Raw genomic sequence first — 22426 nt, forward strand, 5'->3', positions numbered from 1 at the left:
GGGACCAAGGAATACATGCATCTGGATAACTCACTTGGTGTGAGAAACACACTCACCGATGAACAGTAGAGATGCCAGGCTAATCTCTGGCACTGTCATGACCACACTCTCACCTGCACATTCAAAGTGAACCTTTGCCATCAGCGCCCTGACTTCTCCGGTCGGAGAGAGCTGACACAATCCTCCAATCGGGGGCCGGTTCGGGAGCAGGTCAATGGAGGCGTAACCTTCCTCCCCCGTTGTGAGGTCAGTGATGTGAAGGGTAAAGGTGTATCCTTCCCCATCCTTTAAGGCCCCTGGCCGTAAGACCAGGTTCATTCCGGTGTTACCAGTGGAGGTAGTGGTTTTGTCCAAGATGAGAGACTTGTTTTTAAAGCTATGTGCTGCCCATCTCTACAGAGATGAAGGAAGAAAGACGGGAGAAATTCTGGTTTAATCTGAAGTAATGTCCCTAAAATGTTTTTGGACTGAGTCTATAGGGGAAAAAATAGAATCTCGAGGTAAAGGCTGCCAAATTTGCAGTTGATAATTCAGCTTTGTTCTCATGTGCTGAAGCAACAAGAACTGGAAAGCTTCCAAACTGTCTGGTGGGAATATTTCCACTGTGAGATCCACTTTCGTCTCTGGGATTACATCATCCACTGACAAAATATTTCATAATACACAACACAAAACACAGGAAATCAAATTAAACAGTGGTGGAATCTCCTGAGGATAACATTGCTTTTACAGGCTACAATTGCTTTTTGACTGTGTCCTGCATTGTTCCTGTCAATCGTACAAACGTACAACTGTGACAACGAGACACACCGAGACAGGCGGCCGGAAAACACCGTGCAGGAAACCGCTCAGCTCACTGGGTGTTTCCAGTGGGACTTTCACTTACAAAGCCTGTTTCATCCAACACCATATAGCCCAGTACGCGGATGGGAGGGGAATGTGGCTGGAGGTGAAGAAAACAGACTGAGCGATCTATGTTTCAACCCCCTGAGCCAGAATAACGCAGGCCACAGAGCAGAGAGGCGAAAACACTTTAAAATCTTGATCAAAAGGAACGTGAAATGAGCTCCTGGTACGTGAGCCCAGGTTGACAGTGCCGTGGCAGGGGCATCAGGGGTTGAATGGCCCTTGGGTAGCGGTGAGCCACTCTGATGGAGGGAGGCCACATTTCCTGCAACTCCCAGGGCAGTTACTGAGAAGATCTCTCCACTGGGACACAATTCACACAGCCCATATGGGCATGGCTAGGGGAAGGCTCACTTGGTGGAGTTGCTGCTGACAGAACCTGAGCGGCTCCGTTTGAACGGCAGTTGCAGCAAACTTGCGGGCTCTACAGTGGCAAGGCCTGGCATGACATGGGGGGGGGAGCTCTGTGATGGGGTCAGAGCCCCTCCCCCAGGTTCACTACAAACAGACCCTGCTCTAAGAGGTCAGGCTTCTTGCAGATTCACAGGGGACTGCACTGGATGAAGGGGACACGCTGAGCAAGGCCTCAGAGCCCTGCTACTCTGTTTCTCTTTGGGCGTTTACATCGATCGTGTTATTTTTCACTTAATTCTACCCCTCCCTCCCCCTAACACAAAAGGGATCGATTTTGCCTCCAACAGCAACGGCTTCCCCATCACCACTTTACCCCAAGCTTGGAGTCGTTCTGGCAGTTCCTGCAGGTGCCCTCCAGGTAGACATAGGAGCTCTTGCTGACTTCGTAGACAGACTGGGCTTTGCAGGAAACACATTCTAGGGACACAATGGGGACCCTTCCCTTCTTGATCAACACCTACGAGGAGGGAAGAACGGCAAGAGAACAACTCAGGAGACGTCCATTCCATGCCTGATGCAACTAGGACACACACAAAAGCATAAGGGGATATTGCTATCAACTTCTAACTAGTTTGCAAACGTCCTTGTGCCCAGTTCTCTGCACGGGAGCTCACTCCATTTCAGCATGACACGTATTTAGGGTGAAATTCACCCCACTGCAGAGGGACCAGCACGGGGCCTGTGCACTGCGCAAGTTCACTTAAGGATTCCCACAGGGCTTTAGTGGGACAAGCCATGAATAAGCCACATAGGGATTTCACTTTCAGGGCCTAGATACGACGCTGCTGGGATCTCTAGAACTTCCCTACATTGATCCAGGCTAGACTAGGTGATTTTGTTGTTCCGTATTTTTTTTAACGGGTTGCTTTAAAAGTTTCTGTGTATAGTCCTGGGTAGGATGCCAAGATGGCTCTTGTGGTTTTACTAAGTACATCTGTTACTAAACTGAGGTTCTCTGAAAGATTAGGCATCCTTCGAAAAAAAAATCACTCTTATCCCAGTTAAGACTAACCTGTGCTCTGTAGAGAAGACATCTAACTGGGAGAGGGAAGGTCTAGTTGGATCTGAGATCAAACATCTGGCATGCATCTGGCCCTGGAAACTTCTGCAACTCGCCTTGATTTTCTTTGGGCCAAATCTTTGGCCCTTCCTCTGCAGCGAGCCCTGAGCCAGTGAAACTAGCTGTGAAAAGGGGGAGGCAGGACTGGCCCCCTGCTTGCCACCGAGCCCTGAACAATGGGAGTTGTCTGTCCTCCAATACACAGAGGGTGCAGGGCAGGCCCTGGCTCTGTGCCTGCCTAGGCCCCTGGGCATTCTTCCCAATGGAAGAGGAATGCAGTGAGCCCTGGTCCTGCAGCAGCATTTTCCTCTCTTGTTCCCGCTGAGATCCTCAGCCTGGGCCTTTGTGCTGGGTCTCAGGATCTGGCCCTGGGCCTGCATGGCTCTGTTCAGTGCATTCTTTGTCACTACTTTGTATAAACCGTCAGCATTCTAAATACACCTCTACCCCGATATAACGCGACCCGATAGAACACGAATTCGGATCTAACGCGGTAAAGCAGTGCTCCGGGGAGGCGGGGCTGCGCACTCTGGCGGATTAAAGCAAGTTCAATATAACGCGGTTTCACTTATAACACAGTAAGATTTTTTGGATCCCGAGGACAGCGTTATATCGGGGTAGAGGTGTACATTTTTAAAATGCCCTTGAAAGACATGAGAAATGATAAAGAAGCTAGAACAGCAGCTCCTACTGGCTATCAAATGCATTTTGCTCTGCTGTGCAGGACAGCCAGTTTTTCCACGGGACGGTGTGTTGTCCCGGACTTTCCTCTCAACTTCACCGCCTACAACTGGTTACCTCTAACACGCCTCTCCTACAAAGCACTGTGCAGGATAAGAACTTCAGGATCCCCGTTCCCTCAGAGCCCCTGGCTAGTGTAGTATTATCTCTGTACTTCTCCTAAACGCCTTTAATCCCCTACCAAGCAGCACGGTGCGGAGTTTGCCTGGGCCCTAGCATAATGAGTATTCTGAATGTAAAGAAAGGCAGTAATAAAGACATTGTTTAACATGGCAGGCTGTTAAAAGCGAAGTGTTCCACCAACTGAAGGGGAAGAGCATTGAAGGTTCCCTCATTCCTCCAGCCTTTGCAAATTTCCTATGACACTGGATTCATTGTTCTGCGCTCATGCATGGAAAGCTGATAGTACGGAATGTCCTTGAAAGACTATCAATTTAAATTTTTTTTTCTTTATCCTCCGGCTTTGGTTTAAAAATCCAGGCAGTAAGAGTTTCCACTTTCAGACTAACTACGTCTCTTAATTGCCAAACGCACCATGATGAATGTTTCTGACATAAGCCATAAGTGCTGTCGGACTGCAGATGCGCTCAGTGTTTGGTTTAATCTGACATAAACAACATGCCCTTAAAAAACCTTCTGTTTATTTTTTAAAAAGGAAAAAAGGGGTAGGAACGATTGACAGCAAAAGCGAGTACCAGCCCTCCTAAAGCTCGCCCTTCTGGTGCCAATTTGGAAAGGGCACAGGGCTGTTAAGTGGAAGTAGGGCTGGGGCACGACAGTGCTGGGCACATTGCTGGATCAGTTCTTAATCCCGTGGGCTGTAGGATCCTCATATTCTCCTAAGGCAGCTCAACCACTGCAAATTCAGAATCTGATCTGCTGTGAACTGGACCCATGAATGATCCGGTTATTAACATGGCGCATGCAGACAAAGAGAGCGAGAGACAGCGTGATCTTCATAAAAGGCCTACGGTAGGAAACCCAACAAAACACTTTACCGTTGTCAGCAGATATGCTGCCCCCTGGAAATTTAAAGTGTGTCCATCACTGAGTATATGGTATATGTCCCCCTGAGGGCCGTGGACCGAGCTTAGGACTCTGGGAGGAATCAAAGGCAAATCTCTCCTTCAACCTCTCTCTGCTTCCTCCCCAATTAATGCAGACAACAGCAAGCTCACAGTCCCTTGTTACGTTTGTTACTGTCCTGCAAAGTGGGGTCAGGAGAGGAGCAGGACTCGGGACCTACCTATGACTGTGGGTATCCCAAAAGCTGGCTAGCTCTGGAGTTTTGCTTGGAAAGGAGAGTGTGAACCCTGCGTGTTGTCCTGGTGCCCAGAAGCAGACACACACGCACAGTGAGGACAGAGGTACGTACGGTTTGATTCGTAGACTCGGGATTCAGACCCATCTTCCAGACACTGAGGTCAAACGTATATTCCACATCTGCTTCTAGTTTTACCTTGGAAATGGTGTTGACCCCTTCTGTGGCACTGAAGTGCAGCGAGCACCCTGCAGGCGAGCTCTGCTTGCGAGGAGAAAAGACCATTCAAACCCTTCTTTGCACTGATGCACGTTGCATTTGTCTGTAGCCAATATGTTCAGTTTCCGACACAATCAGTTCTTGCTATAAATTACCCCTTGTTTGTGGCTGGGGAGGTAGGGTGGGGTACCGGTAAGCACACTGTATTTGCCATCAGGTTAGTAAACAACTCTTGGAACACCCCTATATTTTGGCTGGCCTCCACGTTTTTTAAAAATTAATTCTTGATTAAATACCTTGTAAATATGCTAACAGAAGGCAGAAAAAGGAGAGTGCTTACATCTACGCTAAGTCTGATGCACAAACCTCCATTTAGAAAGTGGAAAAGACCGAAGAAAAGGTCTTTCAATAAACAAGACAGTTCGGGGTCAACAAGACAATATTCATCGAGAGAGTTTGCCATGAGATTCTGAAGGGAGATCTTTTTTTATTGGTGGCCAAGACTGGTTCGATGTGCCGACCAGAGAGGAACAGTGTCCTGTACCCAACTGTTATTTGTGCTTATCCTTCAAAAGCTTCATTTTGCTCCTGCTGAAGTGGAAGGTTTTGAAATGACTCTAATGGGAGCAGGATTAGAGAACACACATGTAACTCGAGCCTGCTAGACTGTAAATTGGCCCCTGTCCTTGTAATGCCTTCAGAAGATTAAAGCAGCAGCCACACCAGAACAGTTAACCAGAGGCCAGGTGCAATGGCAGATGCAGGGAATGCTCCTTGGCTCACTGCAAATGCTCGGGGCGGTGCATACGAATAGCATATAGGCATGATAAGCCATCACCGAGACGCCTGCGACCAATCTTGTGCCATCTTTCTGAGCTGGGTACCAGGCCACCCCCACTTCCCTTGTGATCCTACTGAGAGTCAGTTACGAACTCTTCCCTCTATGCCTTCCCAGCCCAGACACAAAAATGGGTTGTGTGCGCGCACAGCGCCTGGCACAATGGAACCCTGATCCTTGGTTGGGGTCTCTAGGTACTACTGCAAGGCAACTAATTATCACCGTCTTTTTCAGTGCAGATTCTCTTACCTTGGAGCAAGACGTGCAGGACCACCGGTAAAGCAGTGGCGTCTGTTCACCATCCTCCAGGTTAGGGTCATAGGATTTCTCACCATCCAGGATTAAGTCCCGAGTGTTGGACCACACGCGGTAAGATCCCCCGTCGATGATTGGGACCAGCTTACTCGGCGTCATAGTCACATTGGCAAAAATACTCTTGGACAGTGGGGTGTCTCCAAAGGAGACAAAGAAGACGAAGCAATAGTTTCCTACTGCCAGGGCCAGCTTGGGGATGACCAACTGGGGCCGGCTCACGTCAACGCTCAGCAGGTGGACCCTGTCGGCGTCATCGAAGTGCAGGCAGCTGGGTGCTCTGTAAATCTTCCACAGATACTCGGTCTGGTACTTGACGCAGCCACGGAGGTCGATCTGCGCCTCCAGGTAGTTCCTCTGGGATCGTTTCATGACTACCTGTGGTGGCAGGGCTAGTTCCACCTCCGGTTCCTCGCACTCCAGGACTCTGACGGTGACTGTGAGATGGGCTGTCATGAAGCTGACATGGTTGGTGGCGTTCACCTCCACCTGGTAATCTCCAGCCTTCAGGTAGGAGTAGTTGGCAGCTGCCACCTCTGTGGTTTGAGCTGGGGAACCATCGCCAAAGTTCCACCAGAAAACAACTTGCCATGCGCTGGGCTGCACGGAAGCTTCAAACAATACCGTCCTGTTCACAAAGGACAATGCCGGCTTAAGGGAGATTTGAACGATTGGGTCTTGGACTTGGATCACTCTGGTGATGTTCAAACTCCCCAGGTCATTGTAAGCACTGAGATGAATTTCTAGCAGCCCTGGAGCCGCTGGAGCGTAGGAGACACTTCTGCCCGCCAAGCTGACCAGGGCACGGCCGTGCTCTTTCTGCAAGGAGAACTGCCAGGAGTACGACACCCGTGAGCCACTCCCAACCTGGGCGGTGAAGGTCTTTTTTGTTCCCGTTGGGATGCCCAGCTCGCAGCAGTTCACAAGCCGTAGGTCATGGATGGCTTCCAGTACTGAGATAAGCACCTGTGCGCATTCCCGGCTGACTTGGTTCTGCACCATCACCATCACGAGGTAGTCACCGCTCTCGGTGAACTCATGGGTGAACCTAGAACCATTGAGCACCACGGAGTAGCCCCCACTTATGTTCACCGAATAGCTCACGGAGGAACCAGAAGACATGCTGATCACAAAAGCGATTTGTTCCCCAGGCTCCACCACCTTCTTGCTCACAAAAAGCTCCAGCCCGTCAATCTTGTCCTGCACTGTGATATTCTTGCTGGCCACAGCCCAGCTGATGTCATTGGACACATTCAGACGGAGAGAGAAAAAGCCCGCCTTAGGGAACATCACCGCCACAGTCTGTCCAGTCTGCAAGCCTTTTGGCAGCTCCCACAGCCATGTCACATTGGTCCCCTTTTCGAGTTCACCACTGAAGGTCACCATGGAGCCCGATGGGACGTAGCTGCAGTCCAGCTCTGCAGTCCCAATCCTCAACCCCACCACGGGTTCCTGTACAAAGATGTAAACCGATGCATTAGTGGAACCAATCTTGTTTTCAGCGGTGACAGTGACTGCTGTAGCCCCAGGTCTTTGGAAAGAATGTATGATGAAGGGTTCAATGGTAACAGGAGAGAAATCCTCTTCCAGGTGCCAAATATATATTAGGCAAGTGCCACTGGTTACGCTGGTGCTTATGTTAACAGAGGCGTTTATGGCAGCCGGATTGGGGAAGGCAGAAGGTTTTAAAAGGCCGATACTTTCAATGAACTCCACTGTCCTGTTAACAGCTGTGCTTCCCAGCATGTTAGTGGCTCTCAGATAGATAGTGTAGTTCCCAGCCTCCAGGATGCTCAAGGAGAAGATCTTCCCACTGAATGTCTGCACGGGGGTGCTGTCCTTCAAGGCCGTCCAGCTGTAAGAGATGTTTGTCCCATCTCTCACCACCGCCTGCAGATGAAGCGTTTTGTTGGTTGGGAAATAGGCATCTTCCACGAGGTCGCTGCTGGCGATCTGCAGTCCTTCGATCTGCTGCAAGACGTAGACGAAGATGCTGTCCTGCAGTGAGCTGATCTCGTTCTCCGCCGTCACAATGACATTAAAAGTCCCCACGGACCGGAATGTGTAGGAAATGGTGTAGGAGCCTTGGATGGGTGTGCACCTATCGCACAGGATCCAGGAATATCGGCTAGCATTGCCGGCTAGGAGAGTGGCTACGAAGCTCACTGACCCATTCAGTGGCACCACAGTCCTGCTGGCATTGATGGTAAGCCCCTGGAGTCGCCTCTTCACAGTGAGGTTGAGCTTGGTCTCACTGTTGCTTACATCGTTACAGCCAGTCAAGCTGATAGTGTAGTTGCCGGTGTTGTTGTAAGAGTGGGTGATGATCGGTCCAAGCTGGTTACTGCCATCCCCCAAGTCCCAGCGGTAGCTCACTTTGGTCCCATTCCCACGGGCGGAGAACAGATAGATCTCGTTGAGCTCCAAAACCCTTGTCCCGTTGTATTCAATCTTCGCTACCCCAACTGGTTCTTGGACTTCCACAAAAGCCGTGTCATTGTTGAACGAGACATTGTTGGAGACAGTTACTGTGACCAGGTAGACCCCTGTGCTCTTGTAAGTGTAACTCACTTCAGTCCCACCGGACCTAGCGGAATCATTAGTTCCAAAGTCCCAGAGGTACCTGTATTGGTACAGAGGCATGGCGCTGACCTGGAAATTGCTCTCTTTGCCAAGGCTCGCAAACTGCTTGGGGGGTAGGAGCGTGACATTGACAATTTCCGGCTCCACACAGACGATGGTGAAGTAGTGCGCCTTGTTCACACTGCTTGAGAGAATCAGGGAGAGAGAGAAGATTCCGCTGTGGGTGAAGTTGTGTGTTACCACGGGGTCCCCATAAACAGTGACGTTGGACGAGCCATCTCCAAAGGTCCAGTCAAAAATGTAGTTCTCGGAGTTCCCCGAGACATATGCGGTGAACTGTACGTTGGGGTGTTCCAGGATGCAAGAGGAAGGCTCTATTTTGAGGACCTCCAGGACGAATACTCGGACAGGCACAGTCTGCGAAACAGAGTTCACGGGATTCACAGCTGTCACGTTAACAGTGCAGCAGTTGACATCCTTTTCATACCTATGTTCTACCTCTGGCACCGTGCTCATCAGTATGGTCCCATCCCCCATGTCAAATATCCAGGTGATGTTGTCCCCTGTCTCCACTGAAGCATTTATTGATATTGAGATGCCTTGCTCTGCCACCTCGTCAGATGAAACTCTCAGCCCAGTGATCTCTTCAAAGACACGATAACGCTGGTGTGTCTCCACGCTGCTAATCGTGTTGTTGGCTGTCAGGCTGACGTTGTATACCCCCCTGGTCTGATAGCTGTGGGTCACTCTAGGTTGACTCTCCAACAGCAGCGAGGAGCCATCCCCAAAGTCCCAGGTGTACCAGACTCCATAGGGGGATGGCAGCGGACAGGCTCTGAAGGTGACAGGCCGGCCTACGACCAGGACATCTGCATCTGCTTCTACAGTCAAGTCAGTCAAGTAAGTGTGGACATGAACCGGGATCTGGTGGGTGAGGTTCTCAAAACTGTTTGACACTAGAACAACCAGGGTGTATTCTCCTGCAGATGAAGAGAGCAGAACATGGGCAGTCATGTTGGAGGGGTCCATGCGACCACCACAGGCCTTAACGGCCTCATGGGAAAGGTTAAAAACATTCCAGGTAGACACTGCTCTGCTTCTGCACCACACATGTGCTGTATTTCTCTTCTTTTTCCCATTACCACTAAGGGTGCATTAAAATAGGACATGCATGTGTGGCCAGCCTACCTATATAGGAGGCCAGCCTGACAATTCTGGAGACTGATTCTTTTTCTGTTCATCCATATAATAGTGGACGAACAGAGAGTAGCCATGCATGCTGCTTCTACCTGTGCCCTGCAACTGTGCCTCATCTCTGACCCGAACCCTGGATGTGAGGGAAGTTCAGTCTCCACGGGCCATTCTGCTATTGGCCTATCTCCTGAGACTGCCAAGAAGGAAATCTGCCTGGGCCAATGAGCATAGTTTCTATGATGTGAACACACATCCAGTGAGATTATCGGATGGTGACACTTTCTGGTCACTTCCAGTCTGGGCTAGATTTGAACCAGCAATCCAGAGGAGAAATTAAACTGCTGTTGTGAACAGGTTCTCACAGTCAGAGATGATGTCTGATCATCCAGTCCTGCCTCCTGTGTTCATCAGCACCTTCCTTGATACTAATTTTCTGCCAGGGCTTCGTCTGTTGTTTATTACAACCAATGACCAGCAGCACCAACAGTGGAGGGCGTTTAATCAAGAAAGAAACTAACGATACATGCAGGCCTCTGAATCATTCTCTAGTGTGGAGGTGCTAGGACTTTCTGAAGCTCTTGACCCCTGTAGCCCCCAGTGCAGTAAAACTGCATAAGCCTCTTTCTCCCAGGCTATGCAAACAGAGCTTACCTGGTACTTGATAGGTGTACGAAACGTTGTGCTCGATCACAACCTGATGGACGCTGGGATCAGGAATGAGGAAAGACTCATTATATGGAGGTTTAAACTGGTAAATTTCATGACCACCATCTCCAAAATCCCATCTGGGGAGAGGAAAGCAGACATGCAGATCATGAGGTGGTCGTTACATAGTGGAATCCTGTAAGCAGCCCCAGTGTTATTCCCAGTGTTCTGCTACAGTCACAACACTGTGGTTACCCAGGGAGCTACCGCAGCGGGTACTGCCGAGTATCACAACGTGAGTTGTTCTAATCCCATCGTGGTGCCATGGTGACAGGAGTATGGTGGCAGTTAGAGAAAGGGAAGGAGGCACTTCTAACTAACCAAATAACAAGTGTTGCGAAAGAAAGGCATTATGGGACTGACCTCCAGAAACAATGAACACCCACTACCCCGGCTGAAACCAATGGGAACGCTGGGATGCTAAGCCCCTCTCAAAATCAGTCTCTGTAAATACCAGATTTTGTTGTTATGGTACCACTGTATTTAGATTTCTTTACCAGGACTCCTCGGTCCTGCTCCAATTAAGCATCCCTCGGCTCCTGTTCCAAAAACCCGGCATTACAAATACCAGCACGCCCTTCCCTGGTGCCAAAACACATCCCATAGGAGAGCAGAGACACTGCACAGGGAGTTCTGTGATGATTCTGTTCTGAGCAGGTGAGGAACAAAGACAGAGCCAAAGGATCACCTAGCAAAGGCCTCACTCAGTCAAGCTCTGGGGGACATCATCAATAGGAATTTGCCTTGAATGAGCACTGAGGAAAGAATAAGCCAGAGCCTGTGAATTAGGCCGAATACCCATTTGAAATCAATGGGCCCTCGGGTGAGAAATCAGCCATGGCAAAGCCCCTGAGCTGTGCACGGTCAGACCCTAAGTTTAGGCAACGTGCAAAGGACTCACAAGAAAGCAGCGTCCACAGCCGAGTCGATCTGTACTCTGGCGGTTAGCTCCACGGTCCAGTTCTGAGGGAGGACCAGTGGGATCTCAGACACGGTCAGGTCCTTCATCCTATTCATCTTCTCCACTGTGACGTTGTAATCAACTGTGACATTGCTGACGTGATTGGACGCGGTGAGCTGTTAGGGACAGGCAGGACAAATGGAATGGCTCTGAGGTTACCTCACCACGCTCCTGGGAGTACAGCACCAAAGAGGGATCTGGTTTCACGGTGCTAAAGGGACACTGGGATGGGGCGTCTCCCCAAACGGGCCTTAAGCGAGCGGAATTAGGCCAGGCGGGTCCAATCAGCCAATTAAGCGGCAAACAGGGGAGAGATTTAGGCGAGAGGCCACTAATTGGAAGCAAACTTATCTGTGAGGGAACAGGCGGGGCTTACATTAAAGCCAAGGGACTGGCAACAGAAGGAAGGCTCCAGGGGGAAGGAAGGTGTGGTTGGGACTATAAAGGGAGAAGGGAATTTGGGAGGGAGAGCCAGAAAGGTAGGGAAGACTCAGGGGAAAAGCAGCAAGGTGTGGGATAGGGCAGACCTTGGCTGCTGAGGAGAAGGCCCCCAGAGCAGAGGGCGGGCCCGGGTTCCCCGGCCAGCCCCTGAGGGAGTGGCACCATGGGGCAGTGAGTGGGCAGACTGCCTGACATGGCTAGTGTGGACAGAGACTTAGTAATACTTTGATACCCCAGAAAGGGGAAATACGTGTAGTGACCTGGTCGGAAAGCCAAGTCACAAAGAACAAGCACCCAGTTGCAGAGACTGAGTGGCAGAAGGGGATCTCAGACCTGGAAAGAGCTAATCCCCAGAGCAGCCAGGAGGAGGCACCCCTGGTGGTGAGTGCCCCCGTGACAGACTCCAATAAACCAGAAAGAGTCCAGGGGAAAACACTGAAAGGGACTGGGGAGAGGGAAAGGACAGGGCCTGAGCAACTCAGGGGAGAGCTGGCAAGAAAGTGTGACTGTGGTAGGGGGAGTAACGAAAGGAAAGAGAGGGAGTCAGGGTAATAGGCAGTCGGAAGAGGCCCATTCAAACTAGAAAGCATCCATGACCACAAAGTCACATGCCCAGTGGAATAATCTTCCCCGTGAAGCTGTCATGGCTCCACTGCTAGGTCTGTTCAAGGGGGAACTGGATTCTGGAATCAGGGAGAGGAATTTCTGCCCTGGTGCCTTGAAACTCAACAAGTGCACACGACCCAGGAGACTCTTCCAGCCCTGAACTTACCGATCGTTCATTCGCTGGCTCTGTCTGAGCCTTGTCGCTAGCAAGTTGCTGTGCACAGGCATTCAGAGCCACTGATGGAGCAGCAGCAGCTTCCGGTGAGTAGCTCCAGACATAACAGAGGGCGCAGGACGCAAGCGTGCCAAGTGCAGCTTCAGCACTTCTCATGAGACAAGGCAGGGATGGAGGAGAGGAGAGAGCTGGGGGCAAAGCTGGAGGGGAGCTGAGAAGAAAGATCGGAACGGTCAGAAAAGGGGACCAAGATGAACTGTGAAAACTGGGAGAAAGGAGCAAAGCAACATGGGAGGAGAATGGACAGGAGCGGAGAAAGGAAATGGGCAGAGGAGAGACCCGGAGATAATAGGGACAAAGGAAAAGAAAATGAGAAAGGGGGTGGGGAACAAAGAACAGCGGAGGGGAAAAGAAGAACAAAGGCGAGGAAAGAAGGAGAGGGGAAGGGAGGAGAGGAGAGAGCAGTGGAGTGGAGGACACAAGAGGAAGCTCTCACCAGAGCAAAACTAAAGACTAAGCAGTTTTGCAAGTGCAGCGAAAACCTCTTCAGGAAGCTGCAATGCACAGCCTGCGTTACCAACTGGCTTGCGACTGGAGCAGGGCGTTGGCAGAATTAATCAAACCACTGTTTTCCCTTTTCAGCTGGTGGAACCCCAATGGAAAAGCAGACCTGAAACGGTGCCACGGAAGAGGCGTTGGCTTACCGAGAGCTTGTACACAGCTGGGCTTTGGTAGATAACGTTGAAGACGACGTTGTAAAAAGTGAAAGATGGCTTATCGTCTACCGTCCATCTGAAAGTCACATCCGACCCGGCCTCCATCACAGGGATGTAGCTCTGAAAGGTACGAGGACACTTCATACTAGACCAAGGGGTTCTCAACCTTTTTCTTTCTGAGCCCCTCCCCCCCACACCTCCAACATGCTCTAAAAACTCCACGGGCCCCCTGGGCCTCAGCAACTGTTTTTCTGCATATCCAGGAGATTAAAAGCCAGAGCTGGTGTTGGGGGTAGCAAGCAGGACAATTGCCCTGGGCCCCAACCCACAGAGGGCTTCACGAAGCTAAGTTGCTCGGACTTCAGCTTCAGCCCCGCACCGCAGGACTCGGGCTTCGCTTTCTGCCCTGGGCCCCAGCGAGTCTAACGCCAACCTTGCTTTCTGGTGTATTTTGGAGGACCCCCTGAAACCTGCTCGTGGCCCCCCAGGGGGCCCCAGACCCCTGGTTGAGAACCTCTGCACTAGGGCATGAAAGAAGCATACATGGCACTTCCCAACTGAACAGGAGACGGAACAGATTCAATCTTCCAGGCTAGTCCAAGATTCACTGAAAGCAGCTGATAGGACAAGAAACGGTTTCTGCATCCTTTAGACTCTGCCTTTTAGTTACTGTATTTTGGGGGATTCCGTTTTTAGTGTGAATGGAAAGTAAACAGTAGGATTTATTTTTAGTCCCTTTAGCTCTTTCATAGTCCAAGCTAATCTCCCCTCCTCAGGTGGTCAGATATCTTTCTCTCTCCAGCTCCTGGTCGGCACTGGGGAGCCTGAAATCCTGTTTATTGCCGCTAGTTCAATCAAATGTACAAGTCTCCAAACAGAGAAGCGAAAGAGAGGGAAAGAAACTTGGAGACTCTCAGCTGAGGGGATAACAACAACACTGTGACTATTGTTGGGTTTCCTTTCAAGGTCATTTCAAAGTAGTCTTTCCTAAAATTAGTTCTTATGCCTGGGACTTTCCAAGGGGTTTCAGGAGGGATATACCCTAATCCCACTAAAAGTCAGTGGGAGTTGGGGGGCTAAATTCTGCTGAAATCCCAGCCTACAGCTCCTTAGGTAAGCATGGCTCTTACATCACATACAGTAATCAGACCAGGGCCTTGCCCCAAAGAATTCACAATCTAAATTATTTTGCTGTCGAGTCTTCCCCACTGTTGTCATGCCTTAAAAAAGGAAAGAGTCCCACTTAATGGGATGTTCTAGAAAACCTGTTTTTCCAGATAATAGTAATGAGCACTTTTCAAACATAGGTTTCAGAGCAATTTACAGAGGTGGGTGAGCCTCCTTAGCCTCCTTGTACAGATGGGGAAATTCAGGCAGTGAGAGACTGATGCTTCACGGAGCTCACCAGTGGCACAGCTGGGACCAGAACCCAGGTCTCCTGACTACCCCCCTTCCCTGGAGATCTGTCCACAAGACTATGCTTCCTTCCTGCTCCAAGAGGCTCTGATAACTTTGCAGACGCTGCCACGCTTTGGCTGCTTCGCTGAACTGAACCTCTGACCCTTTTCACTAGGAAATACCCGACCCAAAGCCTAAATAGATCCAGTTGCACTTGGCAGGCTGGGGTTGGATTCCTGCTCCTCTAGAACATGTCTCATTAGCACAATCAGACTTCTTAACCCAACAGCTGCAGAGACCAGCTGGTGAGGTGAGACTGACAGGCACAACCTTGCATATTTTCTGCCATTAAGCAGCCAAAGATTAAAACAGAGCATTTGACAGATCCGATGGGTAGTTACCAAACAACGATTCCTTGGCCTCTGAGCAGGGTTTAACTTTGCAGTGGGGAAAAGGACTGAAGACACCAGGATAATTACAGGGCTTGGGTAGGCAAAGGAAGTATATATAGCTCCAGCTGGCAGGTGGACGGAATTTGTGATAGCAAATCAGAACTTCAAAAGGAAGTCAGAGGAACATGAACCCTGATCTTCCACAATACACCTGGTCATCTGGGCAATTTATGGGAGCAAGGAAAGAAACGCCGAGCTAACATTCTCCTACCCTAATGCTGGGGTATTTAGGGTGGTGTACTGCTAAGTTACACGCCTAATTCAGGGGCATCCACATCTTCCCTAGTGAGGAGCTGTGTTGGCAGTTTGCCATGGGATGAAAAGCCCTATCTGACATGCATAAAATGGGGCAGATCGCATGGAGGTGCAGGTCCTGATTAGTAGTGCACCGGTGATCCACCTTGTTTACATCAGGGCTGTTTCCCAACCCCAAAGCATTCGCATTAAAGGTCGCAATGAAAACATTATTAATAATTTAACAACAGTGCAATGACTCACCACCCGGGTGTTTAGCAAGACTCTGGTTTCCGGGTCAGGGGTCGCTCTGAGTCCTCTAATGGGCTCCTCCATTTTCACTTCCACAGTGATGTTCTGGGAGCTCACCGAGTTTTCCACCATGAGCAACCTGGTGCTCACGCTCTCCCCACCGCCACTCAGCTTGACCACCGAGAACCACGTATCGTTGGTGTCCCTGGTGCAGTCTGCTGTCAGTGGAACAATGGCTGGGGGGCAAGCCCCTTCGAAGGGGAAGGTCTGGTTCTCGCCAAGCCAGCTTGCCGTTGCATTCACCCCGGAGGAGATCTTCACCACCAGCGAAGAGTGGTTAGTTGGCACATAGACTTTGCCACTGTGAGGAGAGGGGTAAATGACACGGAGGCCTGACACCAGAGAAGTGACCCAGAAACTGCAAGACAAGTTGGCACTAAAGACTCCATTGTCTACCGTGGCTTTAACGGTGTAGAGGCCGTGATGCTCCAGCCCGGGATTGTGTTGACTGATAAGCGGCATCACCTGTTCAGTGGCATAGAGAACCCTGAGAGAGCACACGGTATCATTCTTCCAGATTGCACCGCTGAGGTTGGCGGACAGGCTGGGCACCCAGTCAGAAGAATTTGTGCTTAAGTAGTTCATTCTGTAAGGTGATCGTGTACTTGGCCGGCACTGGAGGAACAAGCCTGGCGCTGCATCGTGCTGGATGCTGAAGACATCCTTAGGCCTGACAAAGGTGTCTTCACCTTTAAACATCACCTGTGAAAGGGTAGAGATTATTTTGATTCCATGGCTTAAATTCTCAGCAGGCACCGCCATCCCCATCACCAGTCCCAAATTTGGGCAGGGGAGAAAGTTTACCATTGGATTTACCGCCAGGATAAAGACCACAGCAAATCCAGTAGCTCAGGGAGCTTTCTTTAAAATGTCACCCTCTTTGCCGCTATGAATCGGATGTGCTGAAAACTGAGATAAACATCCGTTTTATTCTACAGTTCAACCTTCTTGTTAAATGCAATGAGCGTGGCCCTGTTAAAATCTTGCACAAAGCTTTGAAAACTGACCCTTCCATCCACTTTATTGTTGCAACAAATTACTGGGGGAGTGGTTAGAGGAAGGAAACGGGAGTCACAGCTCCTGGGTTCTATTCCAGATTCTGCCACTTCCCTGCTGTGGGATCATGAATAAGTCACGTCACGGCTCTGTGCCTCAGTTTCCCCATATGTAAAATGGGGAGAACACGTGCCACACAGGTTGGACCCACAGTTCAGTACCCAAGGAAAATAGCCCTGTCCACACATTGGTTATACCAGTTAATTTGCACTTACCAGATACTGAGCAGAGGTGTTAGCTGGTATAATGAAGAGAAACTCTTTGAGGAGTTCATAGCTGAGTTGGCTTTCATTGTGCCAAGAAAGGGAGTTGGTGCTATTGGTGATGGAATCATTGGCACATTCCACTGGGCTGCAGCAACTGCTTAGCGACAAACATGTGTTAGTCAAGTGACACCACTGGAAACCAGCAGGGCATTCAAGTAGTGTCCAGTTCCCAATATCCTGAGAAGTGCGGAATGGATATGTAGCGTTTTTTTCCTCCTTGTAACCTGGAAGGCGGGAGGAAAGAACAAATCTGATAGCTCAGGCACATACTTGTGTAGAATTAAATTAAGAATAAAATCCCCAAATACTCAAAATTCAAGGTTTTCTCACATTTTTTCCATGAATTTGAAAAAGTCAAAAATGTCAATCAACTGCATTTTCTCTTTGGGCCAAAAATTGACCATGTTAGTGGAAAATTTCATTAAGATTGCACAGTTCGTAGGGGGAAAATGGTCCCTTTTCCAATTTTAGAGCTATTTCCAAGCAAAAGCAGACCCATTTTTTTGAGCAGAGCTGGCTGTGAACGTTGAAAATGCATTGTTAGTTTTCACAAGTTAACGCTTAGATGTCAGAATATCCGTTTTCCAATGTCAAAATATCTTTTTTTTCCCCACAACTGTGGACTGTGTGACTGCATCAAACCTTCCTGTGGGAAAATTCATTCCCACAAAAATTGTGGCTTCTGCACAGTTGCACTGAGACTCATAGAAAAGGCCTGTTAGACCATACTATTCATCCCTCTTCAGCCAAAATTATAAGAATCTATTGTCCTGTTTCACGGTCGGGAAAAATTTTTCTCCCCTGTTAACTTTTGGGACAGATAGAGCACAATCCATCATGGTGTGACATTTTCAAGTAGAAAAGGTGAATTCATGTTTGCCCAAGATCCGGTTAGTCTTCATACTTCATGACATGCGACAATTCCTCAAGGAAACCTTTGCAATCCATTATAAGAAATATCATCCCATGGCTTCAACCTTGGACCAAATGCAGACCTAGCGAAAGTTGGGGCAACTTCAGTGCAGTTGCCATAGTTACTGTATGAACCGGCTCGGCAGAATCCGCAGCATCTATTTTCATGCCAGCGGCCACAGAGTAATTCCCCTACAAACTGTCCCAGCATTAAAGTGCCTGGGTGTTACAGAGGTTTCTTGTCCAACGAGCGCTGACTGACTGTGAGGCAGACACAAGGAGCATGCGCAGAAAGGGGATTTGTGCAGCACTCTAGGCCTTTCCCAACACGGTTCTGTGTCTTGCTCTGGGAATCAGCATTGTTTCCCCCTCGAGCTTACAGGAAATGGTGCATTCTGAATAATTAAATAATAATTATCCACCTGGATATTAAAGAGGAAAGCAAATGGGCTTGTGCCACCCCTGTTTGGGGGGGAGGTCCCAAAAGCTGCAGACCGTATGCTAATGATGTAATGCCCTGACTTTTATAGTTGATAAATAGTCGTTCTCTCTTTTGCATAAATCCCCTCTTCTGTTCACCATCCAAAGATACTTCCTCTATGACTCCTTCTCCACTGCAAATCCTTTCTTGCATTTCCCCACCTATCCCCTTTCTCTGACTGATTCCATCTTCCCCATCGCTGTCCTGGTTCCACTCCCCACTCCCCAGCTTCTCCTCACCTCACCTCAAGTTTCCCCCTGCCCCACGCAACACACACGCTAACCCTAGACTCTGAGAAGAATATTCCCCACACAACCAGCCCAAAGCCATAGAGTGTCTGGCAGCTAGAGTGTCTGTCTCTCCCTCACATTTGCCCACTGCTCTATTCCTATCTCTATGTCATGTGGGTTGGGGGCTATCCTGGAGGCAGGATCTCTATGGTTAGAGTCCTGGAGGACTCCTGGGGGTCTCCATAATTTAGAGCTTCAGTTCTCCAGGGCTCTAACCATTGAGACATGGTCTAGAGTGCCTCCCCTCATTCACAAGCGGGAGACTCCCTGCCAATACAGGAGGCTGGAGAGCTTTGGAGGCTTGGCCCATTTTTTAGCTGCTCTGTGGTTTGGAGAGAAGGCCGGAATGGCTCCATTGGTTGTTGTGTGAGGAGTGGGGAGGGTTCTCACTTGATGTCTGCTTCAGAAACTCCAGGTCCTATCTGGCCCAGGAGGCGCCGCGGGACCAGAGAGCGAGTGACGCCAGCGGTATCCCAGAAGCGAAGCGGTGGGAAGCCGCAGCCATGGCAAGGGGAAGGGTCTTTGTTTTGTCAGTTTAACGCCAAAGCCCAACACAGATTTTGCGGAACAGGCGACTGTGTTAAAGATTCAAACTTCCAATCGAAGGGCGAGAGCTCACGATACACATGCACTGAGATGCCCCCAGGACATTCCCCAGCAAAACCAAGGAAGATGAGACCTCACCTGAAACTGCTCAAGATTAAAAAAAATAAACACCATAAAGCCTCTCTCAGGCCTCCTTTCAAAAGAAGAGGAAAGGCCACAAACCCAGTGTGGGTCACTTTTAAAATAACTTGGAGTCAGGGAAAGAGAGGAGATGTTGTACCTTCACTGCGTGTTGGTCTGTGCACCTGAAACCTCACGTGAATAGACCGCTGCAGTTCTTCAGTCACAAACTCAAGGGCTGTTAAAAATGCTTCCTGCTGAAACGCCAAACTGGGGAACACCATCGTCTGGAAAACAAAACCCAAGGCCTTCACCTTGCTGCACTGCTCACAGAGCTCCTTCCACGGGGCTAGGATGTAAGCCCTTCTTACCTCCACAGTGTCCAATGGAGCCGGCAGCGATGCGTCTCTTGTCACGTATCTCACAGACCTGGGTGTGTCAAACGCAGGGTCGCCCACGTAAAAGTTTTCAGCGTTCAGGAGAATTCCTATTTTCAAGGGAAGCATTAGGCAAAGCCGGTGAGAGCCAGCAAGGCCTGTGTTTGTGCCTCGGCCCCGCTCGCGCTAGATCACATCACATATCGGAACGGTAACACCCATCACAGGGGGAATTACAAAATGGGTTTTGGAGCAGTTCAAATCACATGATTCCTCAGTTCTGGGGGAGAGGCAGCTGCGGTTATGATTCAGTTACCTTTCTCTCCACGCTGTGGTTTTGATTCCCTTCCCAGCCTGTGTAATTAATGTTTGCAGCGTTCCCAGCGCGATGACAGAGCCGCGCAACGGTCAGCGGCTTCGGCTTCTGGGAATCCTGCAAACGCTGCCCGTCCCCCTTCACACGGGATTCACGCCCTGAGGTTTGCGTTGAATTTTTGGGTATAAATGCAGCCCCCAAAATTCTACGTAAAACTCAACCAAAGCCACCTGGTTTCCATCAAAATAACCTCACCTAGCTCAGGTTTGCTCACAACCAGGGCAGGCCTTGGGGTACTGTATCAGGGAGCAGTTATTGGGACCTCTCTTCACAGCTAGGGTGGGTCCCCCCCATCTCTTTACCTTACACTTTATCTGAGCCCCCTCCCATCTTTATTCTCTTTCTTATTCCCAACTTCCTCCTCTGTCTTCCACTCCCTCTCCCTGGGGTGAGGAATGTGTCTTCCAGCCAGTCTGCTTCTTCCTGCTGCCTGTGTGATGGGGGGGGGGGGGGGGTTCTTATGCTGCATGAGAGTGGGGTCTTCTGCTAAGATGGCTTCTTCCCGCAATGGACTCTCCACTCAGAGTCACCCTGAAAGGTGGCACCTTAGGCGGCCAGATACCCACCCTATGCCTGGAGCCAATGCACATTCCAGCTTTGGCACGGGCACACCCAAAGCTTGTCCCTGGCTCTCCAACATGTTCATGAACTTCAGGGAACCTGACCGTGGCTCTCCAAACAGAGGAAACATTTGCAGCTCTAGCAGGTGCAGGAAAGGAAGGCAGCCGCCCTGAAGTGCCCACAAAGCTGGCGGCTCCAGGAGAGACAGGAGCTGAACCAGCCCTGAAGGCCTGGTGAGCTCAGAGACGGTAACCCTGTGCATCCCGGCATTCCTTTCCATCCCAGGCTGGGGTACAGATATACCACTGTCAGGGACAGGGCAGAGGGTCCTCTGTGCTAGCAGATTTTTGGGATATTTCTAGATTAGGAAAGGAAGTCGAGGTTAGCTAACCCTGACTTTTTCCTAGTGTAGATGCAGCTTTCCACCTTTTTCACCTCAATTTAGCTGGTCAAAGCTGACCCAGGAGTGTAGCTAACCCTCACTTAACCCCCACCTCTTTTCCTTATTCAGCTTATTCACGGCACTAAAAAACCTGCAGCAGCAAGTCTCAGAGTCCACTGGCTGGGGCTGTGGGGTTCAAAACAGCAGTGTCGACATTCGGGTTTGGGCTGGAGCCTGGGCTCTGAGACCCTGCGCGCGGGAGAGGGTCTGAAAGCCCAGGCTGCAGCCTGCGCCCCACGGTCTACACTGCTATTCTTAGCCCCGCAGCCGAGCCCCATGAGTCTGAATCTGTTGACCCGGGCTCTGAGACTTGCCGCCTTGGTTCCTTTATTGCCCTTAACGGGCAAACTGAAAAAAATATCCAATCAAATCCTAGGACATGCCTGTGTAAAATGCCCCCCCTTTCTAGGCTGAGACCGTTGGGGTGCTGCACAAGCCGCTAACACAGAAAAAGAACAAAGCATGAAAAAGAACATGGTGCAGCCCTGTTTTGTTCTGTCTTCCTCCCAGGGCCGGCTCTAGCTTTTTTGCTGCCCCAAGCAGCAAAAAAAAGCGCCGCCCCCTGAACCCCCCCAGCCGAGCACCGCGCCGCCCCCCCGCCGAGCGCCGCCGGAACTCCCCCCCAGAGCGCCGCCCCCCTGCCGCGCGCCGGAGCCCGCCCCCCCCCGCCGAGCGCCACCGGAACCCCCCTCCAGTGCCGCGCCCGTGCGCCGAAGCTCGCCCCCCCGCGTGCTGAGCGCCGCTGGAACCCCCCCCCCCCCCGAGCGCCGAGCCCCGCGCTCCCTCCCCCGCCGAGCGCCACACCGCCGGAACCTACCCCCCCAGAGCACCGCGCTGCCGGAGCTCACCCCCCCCCCCCGCGGAATGCCGCGCCGCGATCCCCCCGCCGCCCCTTACCAGGTGCCACCCCAAGCATGTGCTTAGGTGCCTGGTGCCTGGAGCCAGCCCTGCTTCCTCCCTAACTTCCCAGCAGTGAGAGGGAGTTTGTTGTGACATATGGCGACTATACACTTCAAGACCCACGGCCTGAGGGCATGTTTCTCCAAGATATTTTGTGTGTGTTTTACTCAGAATATGAGGCCGTGTCTTTGGGCGATAACCCAGTATGTGCGTATTTTTAGAGAACATTTGAGACATTTGGGAAGGGTTAGCGGGCTGGGCTGCAGCTCCATCAGTGTGCACGTTTCCTGCTTCAAAACCCACAAGAGAAACACCAATTGATGGCGAGTCGGTTGGCTGCCCTCCTAGGGCTGCTAGTCGTGTCTGAATTACAAACCAATGGGTTGTCCTACTTACTGGGTCAGACTTGAAGTGAGCAATGACCTATTCTATGCACTCAAGACTGGTATCTGTGCTTCCAAACTAGTGCGCGCTCAAATATTGTAGGTGGCAATAAAATAGGCCATTTGGCCCATTCTGCCTTCCTTCTGGGGACTCTACAGAACATGCTTTTATGTCCAGAACATTTGTA

The 22426-nt window shown here is 50.5% G+C and overlaps 1 protein-coding gene across 5 annotated transcripts in view; it reads right to left on the minus strand.

Annotated features, from left to right (window-relative positions):
* PKD1 (polycystin 1, transient receptor potential channel interacting) overlaps positions 1–22426 on the minus strand; it is a 135079-nt gene that overhangs the window by 44512 nt on the left and 68141 nt on the right. For 3 of the 5 annotated variants that reach the window (XM_054041459.1, XM_054041458.1, XM_054041456.1), the window contains exons 8-18: positions 19571–19686; positions 19360–19486; positions 16800–17074; positions 15481–16230; positions 13121–13252; positions 11135–11310; positions 10180–10313; positions 5689–9314; positions 4497–4646; positions 1634–1777; positions 114–393 (exon numbers count right to left, since the gene is read on the minus strand). In XM_054041459.1, the coding sequence (XP_053897434.1) occupies positions 114–393; positions 1634–1777; positions 4497–4646; positions 5689–9314; positions 10180–10313; positions 11135–11310; positions 13121–13252; positions 15481–16230; positions 16800–17074; positions 19360–19486; positions 19571–19686 (5910 nt within the window). The remainder of the gene's footprint in view (positions 1–113; positions 394–1633; positions 1778–4496; positions 4647–5688; positions 9315–10179; positions 10314–11134; positions 11311–13120; positions 13253–15480; positions 16231–16799; positions 17075–19359; positions 19487–19570; positions 19687–22426) is intronic. The other 2 variants (XM_054041460.1, XM_054041457.1) reach the window with 1 other exon arrangement.

Source organism: Malaclemys terrapin, chromosome 10 (genome assembly GCF_027887155.1).
Source record: "Malaclemys terrapin pileata isolate rMalTer1 chromosome 10, rMalTer1.hap1, whole genome shotgun sequence".
Taxonomy (NCBI): Eukaryota; Metazoa; Chordata; order Testudines; family Emydidae; genus Malaclemys; species Malaclemys terrapin.